Source organism: Triturus cristatus, chromosome 3_1, assembly GCF_964204655.1.
Source record: "Triturus cristatus chromosome 3_1, aTriCri1.1, whole genome shotgun sequence".
NCBI classification, from domain to species: domain Eukaryota; kingdom Metazoa; phylum Chordata; class Amphibia; order Caudata; family Salamandridae; genus Triturus; species Triturus cristatus.
In genome coordinates, this window is record NC_140583.1 from 230,211,316 (window position 1) to 230,230,975 (window position 19,660).

At 47.4% G+C, this 19,660-nt stretch overlaps 1 protein-coding gene across 5 annotated transcripts in view; it reads left to right on the forward strand.

Moving 5' to 3' along the window:
• The first annotated feature begins 1,169 nt into the window (after positions 1-1,169).
• Positions 1,170-19,660, forward strand: part of SLTM (SAFB like transcription modulator) — a 280,914-nt gene continuing 262,423 nt past the window's right edge. For 2 of the 5 annotated variants that reach the window (XM_085643746.1, XM_085643747.1), the window contains exon 1: positions 1,190-1,390. In XM_085643746.1, the coding sequence (XP_085499872.1) occupies positions 1,262-1,390 (129 nt within the window). In that variant the 5' untranslated portion in view covers positions 1,190-1,261. Of the gene's footprint in view, positions 1,391-19,660 lie in introns of all 5 variants that reach the window. The other 3 variants (XM_085643750.1, XM_085643749.1, XM_085643748.1) reach the window with 3 other exon arrangements.

Sequence of the window (19,660 nt, forward strand, 5' to 3'; positions counted from 1 at the left end):
CATAAAACCGGGAGCCCTAATTATAATCATGCAGCTTACGTATTACTCCTTTTTAGGTCTCGCCTGAGCCAGCGCTTTAGCGCTGCTCTTGCGAGAGCTTTTGTAAACGGGGGATTTGAAAGTGCAAACTAGTGCTTTCAGGCTGCCAACTACAGTGCATGTGCGCCGGGCGCGCGCACCATTTGGCAGCCTGCGTGATCATTTTGTGGCCGCTTTGATGTTCTCAGTGAGCCGCGCGGCCACTGAGAACATCAAAGCGGCCGCGAAAGTGCACACCATTTGCCACCCCCTCCCTTATCCCACTTCCTGCTTGTTGAAAGAGGCAACCAATGCAGTGTCTTAAGGCCTCCGATGCAGAGAAGTGACTTGGACATTGTAATGCTAATCTGGCAGCAGCAGTTTGAATTCTATAATGCTGCTTCAAAATATAATCTGGAGAACCTAAAAAAAGTGCGAAACAATAGTCTAGCTTACTTAAAATGGTGAACTGTACTACCAGAGGTCGCGTCTGAGCCGGAAGAAGTGGTAGAATTTTTTGTATCCCTCAATATGGAGAAGCAAGAGGATGACACCTTATTTACTTTACTTATTAGTTGCAGATCTTCATTCGCCCAAAAGCCAAAGTTCCCAATAGTGGCTAAACACCAGAAGGAAGCTCTCTCAAGGATTGCACAACATTTTAGTTTTATCACCATTGAATTGCTGAGCATTCATGGATCACTAAGCTGAAATTTCCCTCATACAGCTATAAAAAAACAAGCATTGGCATAGACAATAGGTCTCGCTTTTGGGACCTTATAAGTGTTTAGCCATGCAACAGTTGATGTTGTTGCACCAGGGATATTGTGCTGCATACCTAAATACTTATAAGGTCCCAAAAGCGAGACCTATTGGCTATGCCAATGCTTGTTAATGTAAAGCGCTCTAACACGTTTGGAGAATACGCTTAGCCAGGGTAGTGTATCACAGCAATCGCTAAAGGAATGCACCACGCAACATATTTCGCTTTCATCCTTAAGTCTCCTGATTCTAAAATGGCCGGGAGAGAGAGACATACTAGGACGCATACGTACTCCGATCTTCTTGACGTCAACTGTTACGTTAAGTTACTCTCCTATACCGCCCACTCGATTATTCTTTTTTTCTCTTCAGCTTCCAGCCGATTGGCTACATAGTAGGCGCATGCGCACTGTGACGTGGCTGTTCCTACTCACGCTCTTCGGCGGCTTACTCCGTTCTCTCCTGCTCGCACATCTGCAAAATGGCGGCCGCTGTCTCCGAGGGTAAGAAGATCACCGAGCTGCGCGTCATCGACCTTAAGTCCGAGCTCAAGCGTCGTGGGCTGGACATCACGGGAGTCAAGACCGTACTTATTTCTCGCCTTAAACAGGTGAGGCACTGACTGTTACAGTCCTTATGCCATTGTTCAAAGGGTGAGGCCGCGCGTTCGCCTCGAATTATAGCGGGACCATATGGGTTTTGTGATACTTGCATGCTACGTGTACTTATTCGTTCTGCATTCTCTGTGCGCGAGGCGGCTGTATTCCGGATTAACTTTCGGGTCCGGGTGGTACTGGCTATTTTGTTGCAGTCCTTTTACCCTCATGGGTCTCTCGGGCATGATCGCCTCCGCGTGTGATGGCGCTGATCCTCAATGGCAGCCTCGTATCTCGCTCCACCGGCCGCCATGTTGTTTGCGTAGACTTTATAAACGGAGGCGGTGCCCGCTGCCTAATCATCGGCTGAGACTCTGGTATCTTGATTTTTCGGGGGCAGGTTCACATTGACCTAACCGTGTGCAATATGCCGACTGCGCCCGCTGCTAGTGCGCTGCAATGTACTACCTATTCTCAGAGCCGCTGCCGGGTTCACCATTGAAGCAGGCGCTATGGGACAGTGACTTTCTTGCTACGTAAGGCGATCGAATAGCAACGGTTGTCCTTAAAGAACTGCACCCCCCCCCCCGCAATTGTGGGCCCTTTTCAAATCACAGCTTTTTAACTAGTTTTCATCGTATTGTGAATGAGAGATGGTGCTGGGATTTGATTAGATTACCTTTTGTAGCCTATAACCAAAGCACCATTGCTACTCTACATTTGTAGCCATATAACTGCGACCTGAGTAAGTGTATCTGAGACTGGTTCTAAAAAGGGTGTTGAGGGACTCCACTTGCAACTCTTATGTTGGCTTACAGTGAGAATGATGCGGGTAATGTTTGAACTTCGGAAAGGGGTTGGGTGTGACGCTTACTTGAGCAGGCTGGCACTTCAACGAGGCTGCCTCAGGGCCTACTACGAGAGGAGACTGGGGGTAATGAAAACATTCATCAGGTTAACGTGAAATGCTATTATTCGTAGAGTTTTGAAGAGGCAGCAGTCGTTTCTGTGCAAGGCAAACGTCATGTCAAACATTAACGTGAAATGCCATAATAAACGTCAATACAGCATATCGTAACTTCATTTTGCCTGATATTGGTGTCAAATAATCTCTGCCTTTTACGTAAAACTCATTCTAGACACTGGACTTTTTATTTTATGAAACCCTTATTCATACACCGCATTAATTGGTTTTACAACATTTCATAATGTTTGAGGCCATCTGCGGGCCAGTTCGGCCAAGTAGGTAATTCCACCGCCCCTAGTAAACGCCAGAAATGACTTGTTCTCAGGTACTTATTGAAGCGTAAGGTAACCGGAAAATTGGTCACGCGTATAAATAATAAAACAAGTTGCATTCTAGCCCATCTACTTCATCTAGACCCGGGCGACGTTAAACTGATAATTAAGCAATAACTTTTCCGTTGCTGATACCAAGTTTCAAGTATTACAATTTTGGGATGATACAATCTCGTTAGGTCAGACAGCCATGGGGTTGCAGATATCTTTGGAGGCTAAAGCCAGTTACTATTAAACAGTATCCACATTATTGGGTCTAAAACGAAGAGCATTGATTTGGTTTACCAGTAAACAAAAACAGCTAATGGTTTTTAAACTGTAGACCGGTTCTTCCTACAATGGTTTAGGGGTTCGGATGGATGAGAGGTCGATTTTCAAAGTTCATTAAAGAATCTGAACTGTCCAGACACAAATTGCTCTCGCAAAGGTAATTGGTTGATGCCAGCACTGACTTTCACCTAGATCGCTTTCAGAAAGGATCTTGACTCCTGGCTTGGAAAAGCCTAATGCAACTGTTTTAGTCAAATCCTATTCAGATTGCATACGTCTATTGCGATTTCAACTAGACTTACATTTTCGTTAGACAGTAATTAGGACTAAACGATTATTTTTTTTGTGTGCGATTTTAAAACTGGCAGCCAATGGTACACTGATATCAGTGGCAGCTATTTACATACGAGAAATCATAATCGAACTAATGATCCCACAACTCCCATAGACAACTTAAAAGCACATGGCAATTTGGGGAACACATTTCCCTCCTAAACACTTGGCAAGCATTTTGGTGAAGCAATCTAAAATAATACCCGCAGATTTGGACATGAAGAACCCTGAATGGTAATTCACTACTTTGTGAAATAATCATTAGTAAGGGAACTGAAATGGGAATTTATAAGGCTGTGTTTCTGAAAAATGCACTTGAAAGCCTATTGGTACACCAGACTATGCTACCCATCTGCAGAATCATTATGCAATGATGTGTATTTGTACGAAACTGCAGGCACCAAGGACATTATAGCTGTGTCCGGCTTTTAAAACTTAAAATCTTAACCTATGGAGACGCTGTCGAGTTTTGCTCGACGGAATCAACCCGATTAACGGCCCAGTTCATGAACGCGGTGGTCAAGGAACTGAACGACTGCAATAGTTTGAGAAAATCAAAATCCACATTATTTTTACATGATCTTCCTTGAAGACAAGCGTATTAAGTGACGTGTGTAGGGTGTTTTTTTATTTATATTTTATTGCTATTTAATTATTTATCTTGCAGTTTTTAGTGGATGAGATGTGTAAAGATTTTAAATGGTACAATAAAATGTTTATCTATTCATGTTAATTGAAGCTTGATTAAACGTGAACACCAATAGTAATTCAGTTATTTACGAGACATATACAGGTTTGTTCCTTTGGGGCTGGAACATAAGTTACAGATGTGACTCGCTTGTTGTCTTGGTTGCCAGCTGCGCCCTCTTCCTTTCGGCTTTTGATCAGAGTACACTGGGGATAGCACCTGCTACAAAGAGCAAACATTTGTCCAGTGGTTTGAGCTGCACTGCCGAACGTTACGGGGCTCATCAGTGTTGATGATTCTTAGGCATTGAGGTAATGATAAATAATTTTCTTTTTTGGGCGGACTTTTAAAAGTGACAGTAACGTGCTGAACAGTGCACATGTAATATTGGTTGCTGGTTGTAATATATGAAGCAACTTAAAAGCAAAAAGTAGCAGTTGGAATGTGCTCTGTCCAAAAGCATGGATACACTAACTGTAAGTGTAGTGTACTGAGTTGCAGAATAGTAAGATTTTTACTTTAATATCGTGATTCATGAGATCATTTTGCTTTCTCTGCTTCTAGTTGCCTCATTTGATGACTAAACTGGTTGTGGTGTCATATGCTTACCCCCATATCCCCCCCCCCCCCCCTCCTCCAAAATCCGGGTGTCTAATTCTATTACTGCGTGGAGCACATGGTTTGTGTTCAAGGATAAGCCAAATGTTTTTGTTAATTGATCCACGTGTGTCCTGGACCACCATTGGATGCCAGTTTACATTGTTAACGCATGTTTATTTGCAAGAGTATAATCTGCTGCCAATCTATTGTATTGGGGTGCAGCTGAAATGACCAGGGGCTAGAACAGCAAAGTAGACTTATGTAGAATTTATTAGCTTTAAGTCCAGATGATAGAACCCACGGCTAGGGACGAGCTGCTCAGACGAAGGACCAGTACAACTGACCTTCAACTGGCAACCAAAGAGTTCCAAAAGAATCCGAACCTTCAATGATGCATATAGATTCTAATATTTGCTTAAGGAAACAGGACATACAACGTACCCACATACATCATCTCCCCACCAATAAAGAAAAAACAAAACAAGTTAAGTCTCTAAACTGAACCGAAAATTTGAATACACTTTTAGAAACCTATTAAACTCTAAAGTAGAAAAACAAATACCTGCACTACTTGAGTAATTCTGTGACATGTACACCGGGAACACCAGATAAACATGCAGGAAAAAATAGAATCACTAATGCATTCAAAAAATACCTGTTACATTCCTTCAATTGGTTAATTGTGTACTTGGGGAATGTTGGTGGAAAAATCTGTATTAGATTTGACAATCCCACCCTCAAATCTGCGAAACCCTTTGAATGCATTCAGTATCCTGTACCAACAAAACATACGAAAAATAATTTTCATTAGAAAAACCTAGTACCTCGGGAGTGCATTCAGGTTCCTGTGCCCTGGCAACATTTAAAGAAGACATCAGTATTGAAATGACATTGTGTTACACCATCAAATATTACCACAATTTCTTCCTTCAGAATCTAGTACCTTGAGTGAATCGGAGAGAACTACAGTTGGGAAATGATTGCATAGCTACATCACAGCCTTTATGTAATTGTGACTCATGAGGATTAGGTTTACCATTAAGTCCACGGAGCGTACTGTTTTTAGGTTTTCCATAAAGTGCAGATTCTGTTCTATTCACTTGTATCCGTGCATCAGAAGTGGGAACCAACCGGCTCTCATTCCATCAACCCCTTCCATGTAACAAAATGGCATTCCTACTCGCGCTCAATTGTGAAAATGGATTCCCCTTTTTAAACACCAAAAGGCTTCTTAATGTGAACCCAGTTTCCAGTAGCAAACTGTCCTGTGAAATGTCTACCAAATTGTAGTTGTTATGCTTCACCTTTACACTTTTTTGTAACATCCAAATGCCTGACCTTGGAATCCAGTAGAAAAAACACTAGATTTTACTTTTCCTCCCTCAACATCTCAAAAGGAGTGAATCCTGATTTAGAATACGAGAGTAGTGATAAGATGCCTATCTGTCTTTTTAAAAACATCGTAGTATCAACACCAGCAGAAAGAGCAGGCTGAATCCCTTCCTTGAGAAAACGGTACCAAGCTGTTGACGAAGTGATCATGCAGACCAAACCGACTGTTTAATGTCATGTTTGTTCAGAACATTCATCATCTCCTTTGAAACGAGAGGGTTGCTTTGCTCTGAATATCTCTTTAGGGGTTCCTTCTAGGCTAAACACATCCTGAAGAAAAAATAGAACAGACTGATAAGAAATAGATTCAACTAGATGATAATAATAAATACACTTGGCGTGGCAACTGATCAAAAGCAAACACTTGTTGCAAAAAGATAGCAATTCGAATGGGCTGGAAAAATCCAGCGCAATAGTGCGCCACAGTTCACAAGACACAGGAGTAGGAATGAGAGGTACAGTTCTTACTTTTCAAACACCTGGTAGAGGGTTGCACATACTACTTATACAAGTATGAGAATATTTGGAAGGCATCAAACACTCCCAAGAACAGGATTTTTGTGTCCAGGTTTTAAATGGATCCCAAACCTGGCTAGATTCATCCAACTGAATTTCTACCATTGATGGCTACGTATACTTTTGTACGAATAGTTCTTCAGGAAAAGTTCCACAGTGAAAAAACTCTAGTAACTCTATCTTTGTCCCCAAAAGCCTTTGGAGAAATATCTGGAGCTTCCAGTTTAAAGAAAGCAGGCCACAAAGAGTAGAAGGTATTATCTGACAAGATGGAGACCTGTGCACCAGTCTTCCCTCCATGATTTGAAGCAGATTACCACAAATCACAGCTTGACAAATGGGACCTTCCAGATTAACATCCTTTTGGTTACAGTAAGAACTGGTGAATTTGCTAGTGCAATACTGAACTTCAGTGTCAACCATGCTAACACTCCTACAACATCTAGATTGTGTTGGCCACTGTCCCCTGACCTCAGTAACGCCCTTGAATTTAGTATTTAAGGGCTCCTTTGAATCTTGTTCCTCAGAATCGACGGCCTAAGAACGACCGTAGACCCATGCAGCAGCAAAGGAGGAAGGCGAAAACAGACGTCGCCCAGCCCTACCCGCTCGTCCCCCTGCTTCAAGGACTGTGCTTACGCAAACCTGTGTCCAGCAGCTAGCAACCTCCAAGAACCCTGGAGACCTGAGCTCCCTTCGTCAAACTTTTCTCCGGTGGAAACTGGAGAGAAACAACCCCAAGGAAACTCGGAAAGAAACGACCCCAAGGACACCAGATCCAGGCGGGTCCATGACAGTTGTATCACTCTGCATCTGACACCCTTTGCCAGAGTCCAGGTTGCACCCCCCCAGATCTTGGGAGTGCCCAACCAATTGTCCTGGCATATCTCTTCCCCCCCCCCCCCCCCCCCACCCCCCCATCCAACTCACCTCAGCAGGTGTTTAATTCCTTTAGCCAGTCTTCTGCAATGCGCCTGCAGCTGTTTCTCCAACTGAGTTCCATTGAATTCTACAGGGCATCGTCCCATCCTTTGCACCCTGCCATCTCTGTTGGGGCAGCTTTAGTGCTACTTGGTAGCCCCTTCAGTGCTGATCTCAACACACATGGCCTGTTTTCCTGAACCGTGAGTACTTGCCTGCAACCAGTGCCTTTTCAAGGTTCCCCCAGCTCCGGCAGGCTAACATTGGATCCAGTGACCTCTGCACCAGTCTGGCCCAGTGCCGCTGGTGTTGCAGTACCTACCTTGGTCAAACCCCCAGACGGAACGTTAAGTCAAGTGATTCTGAGAATATTAAAGTATCTCTCTAACATTGAAAATTATTACATGCACCTGTAAATTATTTTGAATGCTTACACAAACATTAGTCAACTGTATATGGAAAGGATTTAATTTCTGAAAAGTCTACTTACCTGTAACAGACTTGGTTCCTGGAGATAGTCATTAACCCGTCCTCTAAGGAAGCAAAATTGTGGCTTTCACTTGATATAAAAAGTGCAGTTTAAAGATATGTGGAGAGATCTGACGTGTAAGAAAATTCCCTCTTTTTGCATGGTTGCCCCCACTTTTGCCAAACTGTTGATGTACTTTGAGTGTGCCTGGGGTTTCTGCCAACCAGGTACACAATTTGCACTCCTTAAACTATAGGTACCAAGGGCACTGTGGCTAGGGAAGGCGTCTAAGGGCTGCAACACTTGTTGTGCCACCATTAGAGGCCCTGGACCTTTACACACACTGCCTTTGCAGCCTGCATGTTTTGGTGCAGAACAGAGTGAAGAGTAGACATGGCACACATCCCTGTGTGCCATGCCTACAACCCACTGCCCTGGCATATATCAGTCACCCCTCTACCTGAGGGCACGATACCAGTGGTGAGTGTATAGGTGCATGAGCCCTGTGTCCCTACATTGTCTAAGCCAATTCTTAAGACATAAGTGCCGTAATGCCACTAAGGGTATATGGTACTAGGAGTTTGTGTTAACGAACTCCAAAGCACCATAATGGCTTTACTGAAAACTTGAAAGTTTGCTATCAAATTTCTCAGCAGATTAAACCCACACTGATGCCAGTGTGGGATTTAATGAAAAATGCACTACGGCCTAACTCCAGTGTCTGGCTTAGTGGCTGCTTGCCAGCTGGCACCACCATACCTGTTTCTGGGCCCCTGGGTTGAGAGCCTGCTGCTCCCTGGTCTGAAACAATGCAAATCCCGGGACGAGGTGCCAAGCCTTCTCCCCCCAGGTTGGGCAGGCTCCACGAAGGGGAGCTTCAAAGGCTTGCCACCTTTGTGAGCTACCCCAGCCATTTGCTGCTTCCTGCAACTGGCCCCCACCGGTTCTGGCCCCTACTTTGAGCGGGAGAATTGGCGTGAAAAACCAAGTGAGGGAGGAGTGCCCACCTTTGCCAACCCTACCCCTCCGGTGGGTGAGGCGAAGCACAAATCAGTCCCCGCCATCTTGCAGATGGGGCACCTAGCCAACCGGAGAGAGGCATATGACCCTCCCACGCACGGAGCGTCCTGCGGACCTCGTCTGAGAAATACAGACTCCATGTATGAAGGGTACTGCTATAGATTAAGAAGGACTGGTCAACTCGCTTATCAGTATATGCCAAAAGCCCTTAGATAACAGTTTTCAAACTATAAAAAGTTGTGTACAGGAGGGTGGCTGCCTTCTTAGCACTTTCAGAATACAAGCTATAGGCCAGGTATCAATACTACCGTGGGCCATCTGCTATCGGCGTGCATGACAAGACCTGCATTTTACTGCCCATAACCAAGACAGTTGAAGGGACCATTTATCCCTCACTAGTCTTATGGTCACAAGTAGCAGTTGAATACCCTAAATACAGAATAAGAGGTATTTCATCTAATTCCAGCAACATTCATGTGTTGTGGGAGTCATAACTGAGTCTTGAAAAAGATGGTCTAATTGGAATTCACCCCCGAAACGCATCGACGCGCGAATACATAATCCATGTAGCGACTGGAACTACAGACATTGAATAAGGCACAGTGCATCGGGTTCCTATCTTTATTTGTTTCTAACACGGATGTGTTCTTTTATGATAAATTGTACTGTCTTTTTTTTATTTTTTTTATTTTTGCTTTTGTACGCCATAGCAAATTGTGCTGTTTTTCAATGTGTATTTTTCTTGTTTTTATTAGGTCTCACCTGACCCAGCGCATGCGCTGGTCTGGTGAGACATTTAGTAGGTGGGTTTCGAAAGTGCTACCCACATTTTTGTGCAGGCTACAAGCGTCCGTGCACGATGCCGTGCACACGCACAGCTGCTCCCCGCATTCCCCCTCCCTTCTCGCCCAGCCTTCAGCACCATACCCCTCCCCCCGCTGCTGCGCGCGCGCCCCTAGCATGCATCATTGCGATCACTATCGCTTTTAGAGTGATCGCGATGATGGCTCCTTCACACTGAGGCCCACTGTGTCAACCGAAGGCTAACGCTCTGCTTTCCTCTGGAAAAGCACTCTTCCCCCTAACCCTCGAGTTTGCTTCAGAGACATTCAATGTCCGCACTTTACGGAAGTCTCAACTCTGGTTATACTACCTGTTTTTGACCATTCACTATGTATCGAGCCCCGACTCCTCTCTTGAAAGATCTCTTCTGACGTGAGGGGCCACCTAATGGATTATAGCCAGCCTCACCCTGTTCTCCGTAACATTCCTTCATTTGGCCAGCCACATCCACCCCCCTCCCCACCCCCTATTAACCATGTAACCAGACCTGTCGCTGCCTCTTCCTTAGCTGCATAAATTAGTGACCACCGCTCCCCCAGCGCGCTTTCCTTTACAAGTAACATATTCAACACTATCAGCTGTGTTCGTATTCTAAAAACCAACAAGCATTCTCTATTCTTTGCTTCTTCTCAAAGATTTCCTTTTACGTTCAGGTGTTCTCTCCAGTTAACTGTTATAAGCCACACCCAGTGGCTTTGCAGTGCCAGATATCTATATGCCTGAGAGTGTCTGGCAATTCTCAGCAAGTCACATGCCACCCAAACTGCAAAGTCTCACACAAGTCTCAGAAGCCATATCCCGCTCATACTCTGAATGAACTACTTCTCCCAGAGGTCTCCAAGTTGTAATAAACGAGACAAGGCAAGCACTGGAACAAATTGCTGCCCGTACACCAACTCAACCCCCCCCCTCACTCGCCTTCAGCTCTCCCCAGACAGTGCCCGACCCCCGCCGTGTCTCCCAAGCGCCCGTAGTAATTGCCACCAATCCAGCCGGCCTCATAAGGATGAGATAAATGGAAGTCAAATCACTGTGTGTGCTTCACTCTTAACACATCAGTCCAAGCTCTGCATCCCCTGGCTCCAATCCAGGACGGCGCTTTGCAGCAGCTTCAGCAAAATGAAGTGCCACGAACTGCACAAGGAGCACATCTGCTGGCCAGGCCCCGGGAAACAGAGCACACAGGCCCGCTGTCAGCCACCCCCTTTTCTGCTCAGCTGACTGCCTCCCTCCCTGTCGCTCCTCCTCTGCTGGTCTCTTTCCTCGGCCCTCCCCACGGTCTGCCATGTCTGCCCCCACTCACTTCATGTTAAGTCATTATTTCAAAGCGTTTTTTGCTACGTTGATGCAGCAAAGTAATTCATATTACGACACTGCCTCAACGTATTTCATTAAGTTCCACTCTTGCAACACACTTCACATCATTCACTCGCTACTAAGTGCTTAATGGTACTCTGCAGCAAAGTGCTTTTTCTTAACCCACTGTAGCACAGCACTTTGTTACTCAATTTAAAAGGGGTCAAGTCTGTGGGTATTGTAGTGTTGGCTGTTAAGGCTCAAGTAAACACAGGTAATAATCTTCCCACAGTCAAATCACACTTTGAACTCGGCACTCAATGTACAAGTTATCTCGTTTGTGTAGCATGCAGGATAAGTTGGTCATGGTGAGAAGGTGAAGGTAATAGCATCTTCTCACCCTTAATCTGGAAGTGTGCACAGTGGCCCAGCTGCACTGACGTGCATCAGGCAAGTGTCTTGACAGTGAGTGCAGTTTCAATGTACCCCTCACAGATGTCAACAAACTCATTACTTTCATTTTCTGTGGTCAAATCCAGTGGCGACCGGCATCTACGGGGGCAAGCAAATGGGAAGTCTGCGAGCTCTTACAAGCACAACAGACCTCTCCGCACCAGCCTCAATCCCAGATAACCCGATGCCTTTATGCCCAATTCTTCTGCCCGACAGGAACTGCAATGTAACACATCTGGCATTTACGCGATTTTGAGCAATTGGCAATGTAAATGACGATGCCTTTTTATGTTTTGGTTTTTGAAACCTAAATAAAAGGCAATGTCATTTACAATGCCAACTTCCGTAAATGCGAAACCTATTGCATTGCATCTCTAATGAGTTGTCTATAGATATATTGGTGCTGTTTTTTGAGGTACTACTTAGAATAATTGTTTAAGCTATATAAATTTGAAATTCTTGTTTTTTTTATGTGCAACTCTTTTATCCTGTTTTTAATTGACAATTTATTTTGTACTGTTGTGCACCTGTTTTTAAAAATAGACATGTTTTCTATGTTTTGGCCTTGGGTCTGTGTAAGTGCCATCTTGCTTGCATGGTATGCCCCCACTTTTTGCTGAATTGCTGATGTACTTTAACTGAGTGTGCCCTGGGCTCCTGCCAATTAGGTGCCCAGGGCCTGTGTTCCTTCCCTAAAACTGCATTGAAGCCTAAACCCAATTGGCATCTCTGGCCACATGTCTGCCGTGGTAAATGGTACAATAGGTCCCCAGGGCACTGTGACCAGAGAAGGCCCCTAAGGGCTGCAGCACTTATTGTGCCACCCTTGGAAGCCCTGTACCTTGACACACACACACACACTGCCCTTGCAGGCTGAGTGTCTGGGTGCAGAACAAAAGAGATGACATGGCACACATCCCTGTGTGCCATGCCCACAAACCACTGCCCTGGCATACCGCAGTCACCCCTCTAGCTGGGTGCCTTATGCCAGTGGTGTGGGTACAGGTGCATGAGCCCTGTGCCCCTACAGTACCCAGGTCCATTCTAGTGCAGTGCTGCCATTAAGAGTATATGGTGCAGGGAGATTGTCAACACGAACTCCATAGCACCATGATGGCTCCACTGAAGACTGAGGTTTGGTATCAACTTCTCAGCTCATTAAACCCACACCGATGCCAGTGTGGGTTTTAATGTACCAAGCACCCCAGAGGGCATCTTAGAGATGCTCCCTAACCTACAATCCACGTCTGTTCTGAGGCTGCCTAGGCTGCCACACAGCAGACATGTTGCTGGACCTCTGGGTAGAGAGCCATCCGCTCTCCTGTGCCTGCAACAATGCACATCCTGGGCGAGGTGCTAGGTCTCCTCCCCCAGGATGGGCAGGGGGAAGCTTCAACGGCATGCCGCCTTTGTGAGCTTCTCCAGGACACTTGCTGTACTCAGCAACTGGCCCCTACTAGTTCTGACCCCCACTCTGGTGGGAAGACTGGCGGGAAACCCCAAGGGAGGGAAGGGGGTGTGCCAGCCTCTGCCAACCCCACCCCTCAGGTGGAGGAGGCGAGATGAAGCACAACTCCGGGCTCTCGCCATCTTGAGGATGGGGAGCCCTACCCAATCAGGACTAGGGTCCTGCCTCACTCCCACCAGAGAGTGGCAGGCTAGGGGGTGTACCCACCCCAGGGAAGGGACCCGTTGGTCCCTGACCTTTACCTACCTGGAACGCCCCTAAATTTATTATTTAGGGGTGCCCTGAATCTTCCTTCCTTGGATCCCGATTCTGAAACAAGAACAAGACCTGCCGTGCAGCTGCTATCAAGAGGAGGACACCAACTGACTTGGCCCCAGCCCTACAGGCCTGTCGACCCTCGATCCTGCTCCTGCTAAACCCCGGCATCTCCAGTGGTCAGCAACCTCAAACCCCGGAGGACCTTACTGCCTTGCTCATCTAAAGACAGACTCCCACGAGCAGTGGCTCTGCTCAAATAGCAACAACCCTGGTGCCAGCCAGGAACCGCAAATCCAGCACACTCTGCACCCGCCGAGCCCAGCCTGTGCTTGAGTGAACAAAGACCACTAGGATGCTACCCCGGCGCCTGTGACCAAGAATCCAGCACCCGGGACCCTCCTCGACGCTCCTGGCGACACCTGCAGCCTCAATACCAGGGACCCCTCCAACCGCGACCAGCAGAGGGTAAGATTTCCCAACACCAAAAGACACCCCGGTGCCCTGTGCCTAGCTCCTGGGTGCCTACCTAACCTACAGCTTCCCAACTTACCTCTCGAAGTGGTGGTCGCACCTAAAGTATCTCCGTCCCCGAGCTTGCAGCCTTTGTAACCAGACCCCTGGCATCAGCCAGGAACCGCGAACCCTGCGCACACTGCACCCGCCAAGCCTGGCCTATGCTGAAGTGGATAAAGACCATGAGGACGTCCCCCCGGCGACTGTGACCCCGAATCCAGCACCCAAGGACCCACCTTGTTGCTCCTGACGCTTGCAGCCTCAGAACCAGGGACACCTACACCACCCCACCACGATCAACATAGGGTAAGATTTCCCGACATCAAAAGGCACCCGGTGCCCTGCAGCCCCCTGTGCCCAACTCCTGGGTACCTACCTATCCTCCAACTACCCAACTTACCTCTCGTGGTGGTCGCACCTGAAGAATCTTCGCCCAGAGCTTGCAGCCTTTGTTCGTTCTTGAGCTTCTCCATTGCAATCCATTGAGCGCCCAACAGCTCCTGGAAGTGCAGCATCTGTCCTATTTTACTTCCCCATTTGCCCTGAGCAAGTGACCAGGAGCCCAGCTCCCACAGCCGCATGGCCTGCCTGCTAAATACCACCAACGAAAGGCTAACATTAGGCCTCTGCACCCGGATGCCACTGTGCTGCTGAGGGTGTAACAATTGTACCTACCTGACCCTGGGAGACCCCTGAGTCTATGCCCAGAACCTTAACTCTGCCAGTCTAAAAATCACCCGATAAACTAAAACAAAATTACTCGCCTGTTACCAGGAGAGATCCCAGTGCTGGATCTTGGTGCCCAGTACTGACCCTGAAAAGTAATTATAACTACAATTTTTCTGATCACCAAACTTTCCTCCATAGGATAACATTGACTGGTTTTTGCCAGAAATTCTTCTAAGTGTCAATTTTTGAAACGTATAAATATTCCTTAAAAATCGCCTGTGTAACAAACTATTTCTTTCAACTGTTTACAGGAGATGCACCAGGTCTGAATCCAGGATCCAGCCCTGAGTAAGGAAAAACCTATGCAAAGTAATTGATATTGCCCTTACTTAAAAATTCCCATTGACTTCAATGTTATAACTGTTTAACTTGTGTTGCCTATTGCAACAACTGTAACTATTGCATTTAAAAGTCTATTGCTTATTGAAAGTATTAAACTAGAGCATTTCATTCTGAGAAAGTATTTTGATACCTACTTGTGGTTCCAAAATAAAACTATATAGATTATTATATACAAAACAACTGGCCTAGAGTTCAGTTATTGAGTGTGTGAGACCATTTGCGGACTGTGTACAACAAATGCATTAAACTGTCCTCTGATACTGCCTTACTGCTCGACCAAGCTACCACTTTAGAGAGTAAGGTTATATCTAACTTTAGCCTCTGCCAAACCTCTGGGGGCAGTGGACTCTACACGCTGTACCTATTTGGGAACAGTATAAACAGAGCCACTTTCCTACAGTAAGTTACTAGCCAACCCCAAACTAAACTGTGCTCACCCTCTGGTAGCGGAGCACAGAGAAGTCCGGCTTAACTAAGAAGCATTGTATATAAGTATTTGTGCAACACTTCAAGCAGCAAAACAGTGAACCTTACTTTGGTGCAGTATATACAGAGCCACTTTCTTACAGTCTGCAACTAGATTCCCCAGTGTGTATGGAAAGTGAGTATCAGTAGATTGTTTCTAAGTAGTATTTACTATCCAAAGGAAGCCGTGTATTTTTTTTTTAATAGGGGTTGTACCCACCCCAAGAAAAGGACCCATTGGTCCCGACCTTTACCTACCTGTAACGCCCCTCAATCTAGTATGGAGTGGCAACCCGAACCTTGCTTCAGACAAGAACAGACCACAAGAGAAGGACCAAAGAAGCTGTACAGATTCTTTTTTCCGCCGTTGGGTCTGGATCGTCATCGAGAAGCTCAAGAGTTTTAGACTAAGGAAGAAGGAAAATACGCGAGTTTCATCGAAGGAGAGAAAGGTATTACAGCCGGGGCGACGAAGGAGGAGGGGATCCTCAATTCTTCGACACGCACAGGAAAATGCGCACTCAGAGGCTCTGAGCGCAATGGACAAGACACCGTTTAAGTTCTGCCCTAACTGCCACCACAAGTTCGCGCAGAAGGACCAACATCCGGTGTGCAACCTTTGCCTGCCGTTCGACCACGAGAGCAAGGACTGCAACGCCTGTTCCGCCTTCGCGCCGAAGACTCCGGGTGAGAGAACGTCAGCGGAGAGCCAACTTAAGCATGGAAGGCAAGGGTAAGGCCCCGTCGCTGTACAATCTGGGCCTATCCACCGACTATGAAGACCACATCGCCGAGGGACCTGATGTCTTCACGGTCGCAGAGACAGATAAGAAAACGCCTGACGAGGTAAGACGTCGAGTACAAAACCACCGAAAGGGCCCCGAAAATTGGATGGTGACTTTCGAAAAAATTAGTCAAAGTCCTCGAAGGAAACACCGGCGCCGAAGATTTCGACGTCCGCCAGTGGTTCAATGGACAAAAGGCCGAGCGGATCCTTCGAGAAGGGCTCCCAGGTGCCGAAGACCGCCGAGAGGCAGTTTTCGTCGAAACAGACACACGAGGTGGGACGTTCGGCGACGAAAGACAAGGCCGCGTCGACGCAAGCTCCATCGAAGAGACCTGCGGTCGATGCCGAGCACATCTCAAGCATGGAGAAGAAAAAGAGAAGGCTCGAGGCGGAGATGGAGAGCATCCTTCAGAGGAAGGAGTTCGACGAACGAATGAAACAATTCAAAATCCCAACGGTCCCGTCGACGGATGTCGTGGAGATCGAGTAAGAAGGGGATTTCGACGCCGAAGAGCAGTCGAGAGGTTCTGAAGAGGAGGAAGAAGGCACCTGCTATGAGGGAGAATGTGATGATGAGCAGTCGTTCTACGGCTCGGCGCAGTCGACTAATCCGGAGCTGGAATGGCAGGACATCGACACCGAAGAGCCCGTGGACTCGTATCCTTCGAGGCCTTCGCCGCCTGACGACATCGGGCGTACAACATGGTCGTCAAGAGTGCTGCAGCAGCCTTTGGTGTGAAATTGGACGAAGAGAAGCCGAAAGCAGACTTCCTACTCGCAACTTTGCTCCCCATCCAGACGAGGAGCCAGTTCCTCCCCATGCTCCAAAGCGTGATGAACCAAGAGAAGGAGGCGTTTAAGGACCCGGGAACATGCCGGTCCATCACACCCAGAACGGAAAAGAAGTACAAGCACTCCTCGCAGGATCCTCCTTACATCAAGGGATCGGTCACGGCAGATTCCATCATTGCTTCCACGGCCAGGAAAAGAGCCAATGTGCCGGCGACCTCGGGGCCACCTCCTGATAAGGAGAGCAGAAGGATGGACCTCACTGGAAGGAAGGTAGAAAGAAAAACGCCGCAATGCACTGGCGCATGGCGAACTCAAACGCGCTACTGAACAGACACCAGTACCAGCACTGGAATGAGATGGGGGAACTAGTCAAGCATCTCCCAGAAGAGTACCGTCAAAGAGCTTCCCATCTAGTGGAGGAAGGGAAGAATATCGCCAACTCATGCATCGACTGCATTAGACGGGGCGGAAACTTCGAGCAGACTGATGGGCCATAGGTATCACTGAAAGGAGACAGGCTTGGCTCAATTTCTGGATTCAAGCAGGAAGTCCAGAATAACATACTGAACACCCCTTTCAACGGTGAAACGCTGTTCGGGGAAACTGTGGACGAGAAGCTCACCCAGCTGAAAAAGGAAAATTTGACCGCAAGATCCACGGGAGCCCTGCAATTCAGAGAAATGCGAAGAGGCACCCCAAATCGGGAGACCCTATGGAAGGGGAGGAAGCCAGCAGGGTGACAGTCACAGCCAGCAGGGACAGCAGAAGCAGAACTGGCAGTACCAGCCTCGAGGCCAGTCCTTTCGAGGGAGAGGAAACGGACGTGGCCAAAGGAGGAGAGGGGGAGACCAACCCTTATCTAAGTGACTACACACAAGGACGCTCACCCACAGCACACCCCGAAGGGTGAAGCGCAATGTAAGAACACCAAGGGGGTTACGCAAAACAAGCGCCTACGAGCATGCAACACCGGTAGGCGGAAGACTGGGTCTCTACCTTCGACAATGGCAACAAATAACATCAGACAAATGGGTTCTCAACGTCATACAGCACGGATACCGCATAGAGTTAGAGAAAAGGCCTCCAAACAAGAAACCAAAGAAGACAGCGTTCGGGTCAGGAGCTCGCTCCTCTCAGGGAGGAGACACTTCAACTACTGAAAAAGAAGGCCATAGAACCAGTGCCACGCAGAGAAAGGAACAAGGGAGTGTACTCAAACTACTTCTTTGTACCAAAGGTGGACGAATCACTAAGACCCATCCTGGACCTAAGGTTCCTAAACAAATTCATAAAGACGCAATAATTCAAGATGACATCGCTACAAGAAGTGCTACCCCAAATACGAGGCGGAGACTTCATGGCCACCGTGGACCTCAAGGACTCCTACCTGCACATCCCAATGAACAGGCGACACAAAAACCTGCTACGGTTCAACATCAACCAGGATCATTATCAGTTTACAACCCTGGCATTCGGCCTAAAGTCAGCCCCAAGGGTCTTCACAAAATGCCTTGCAGCAGGTGTAGCGTACCTACGAAGGGTAGGGATTCATGTGTATCCTTACCTAGACGACTGGCTGGTCAAAGCAAGCATTCGCGACAAGTGCGAGGAGCACGCAGAACGGGTGACAAGAACACTAACAAACCTGGGGTTCTCGATACACTGGGGGAAGTCATCGATAGAACCAGAACAGGTGAAGATCTTCCTGGGAGCGAAGATCAACACCATAGACGGCACGGTGATGCCCAGCGACAGAAGAGCAATCGCCCTGCTGAACGAGACGCGTCTCTACCAGAAGGGTCGAGTTCTGACAGTGAGAACAGTGAGCAAGATCATGGGGATGATGGCGTTATGCATCCACCGAGTCCCCAATGTACGGCTTCACATGAGACCATTCCAAGAATGGCTGCAACAGCATTGGTCACAAGCAAGCGGGAGTTGGGAGGATCTAGTGGTTGTTACGCACGCGGTGCAGGAGGAGATAACCTGGTGGAACAGGGAGAACTTAACTACAGGAAAGACCTTGAAACCACCAAACCCAACTGTGACCATTACCACGGACGCATCACAAATAGGATGGGGAGCACACATGAACAAACTCAGGGTGAGGGGTCTGTGGACTCCGGCAGATGCGGTCAGACACATCAATTACCTGGAATTGAAGACTGTCCTGCTAGCCCTGAAGGCCTTCCAGAAACAGATATACAACCAGAAAGTGTTGATACAGGCGGACAATACGACTACCATGTTCTATATCAACAAGCAGGGAGGGACACAATCGTTCCCCCTTTCCTCTCTGGCACAGGAGATTTGGAAATGGGCCATCCCACTCAAGATAGACCTGCTGGCCATACACCTACCGGGGACAATGTGGAGGCAGACTGGCTCAGCAGACAGACATCGGCATCCCACGAGTGGGAGCTCAATGGACAGGAAACACAGAGGCTGTTCCAGAGGTGGGGAACACCGACAATAGACCTGTTTGCAACACGCCTGAATGCAAAATGCCAAAACTTCGCATCCAGACAACCAGAACAGCAATCGCAAGGGAATGCCCTATGGGTAAGTTGGTCAAGGACATTTGCCTACGCTTTTCCACCGATACCGCTGTTACACAGGGTGCTCGACAAGTGCATAACCAGCAACCTGACCCTGATCCTAGTAGCACCGCAGTGGGCAAGGCAGACATGGTTCTCTCAAATAGTGGAAAAGGCACTCCTCACAAATTCACAAGAAGAAAGGACCTGCTCTCCATGCAGAACCAGAGAGCCTTAGCCTGGCGGCATGGCTCCTGAAGACTTGGAGTTTGCACACCTGAACCTACCTCCAA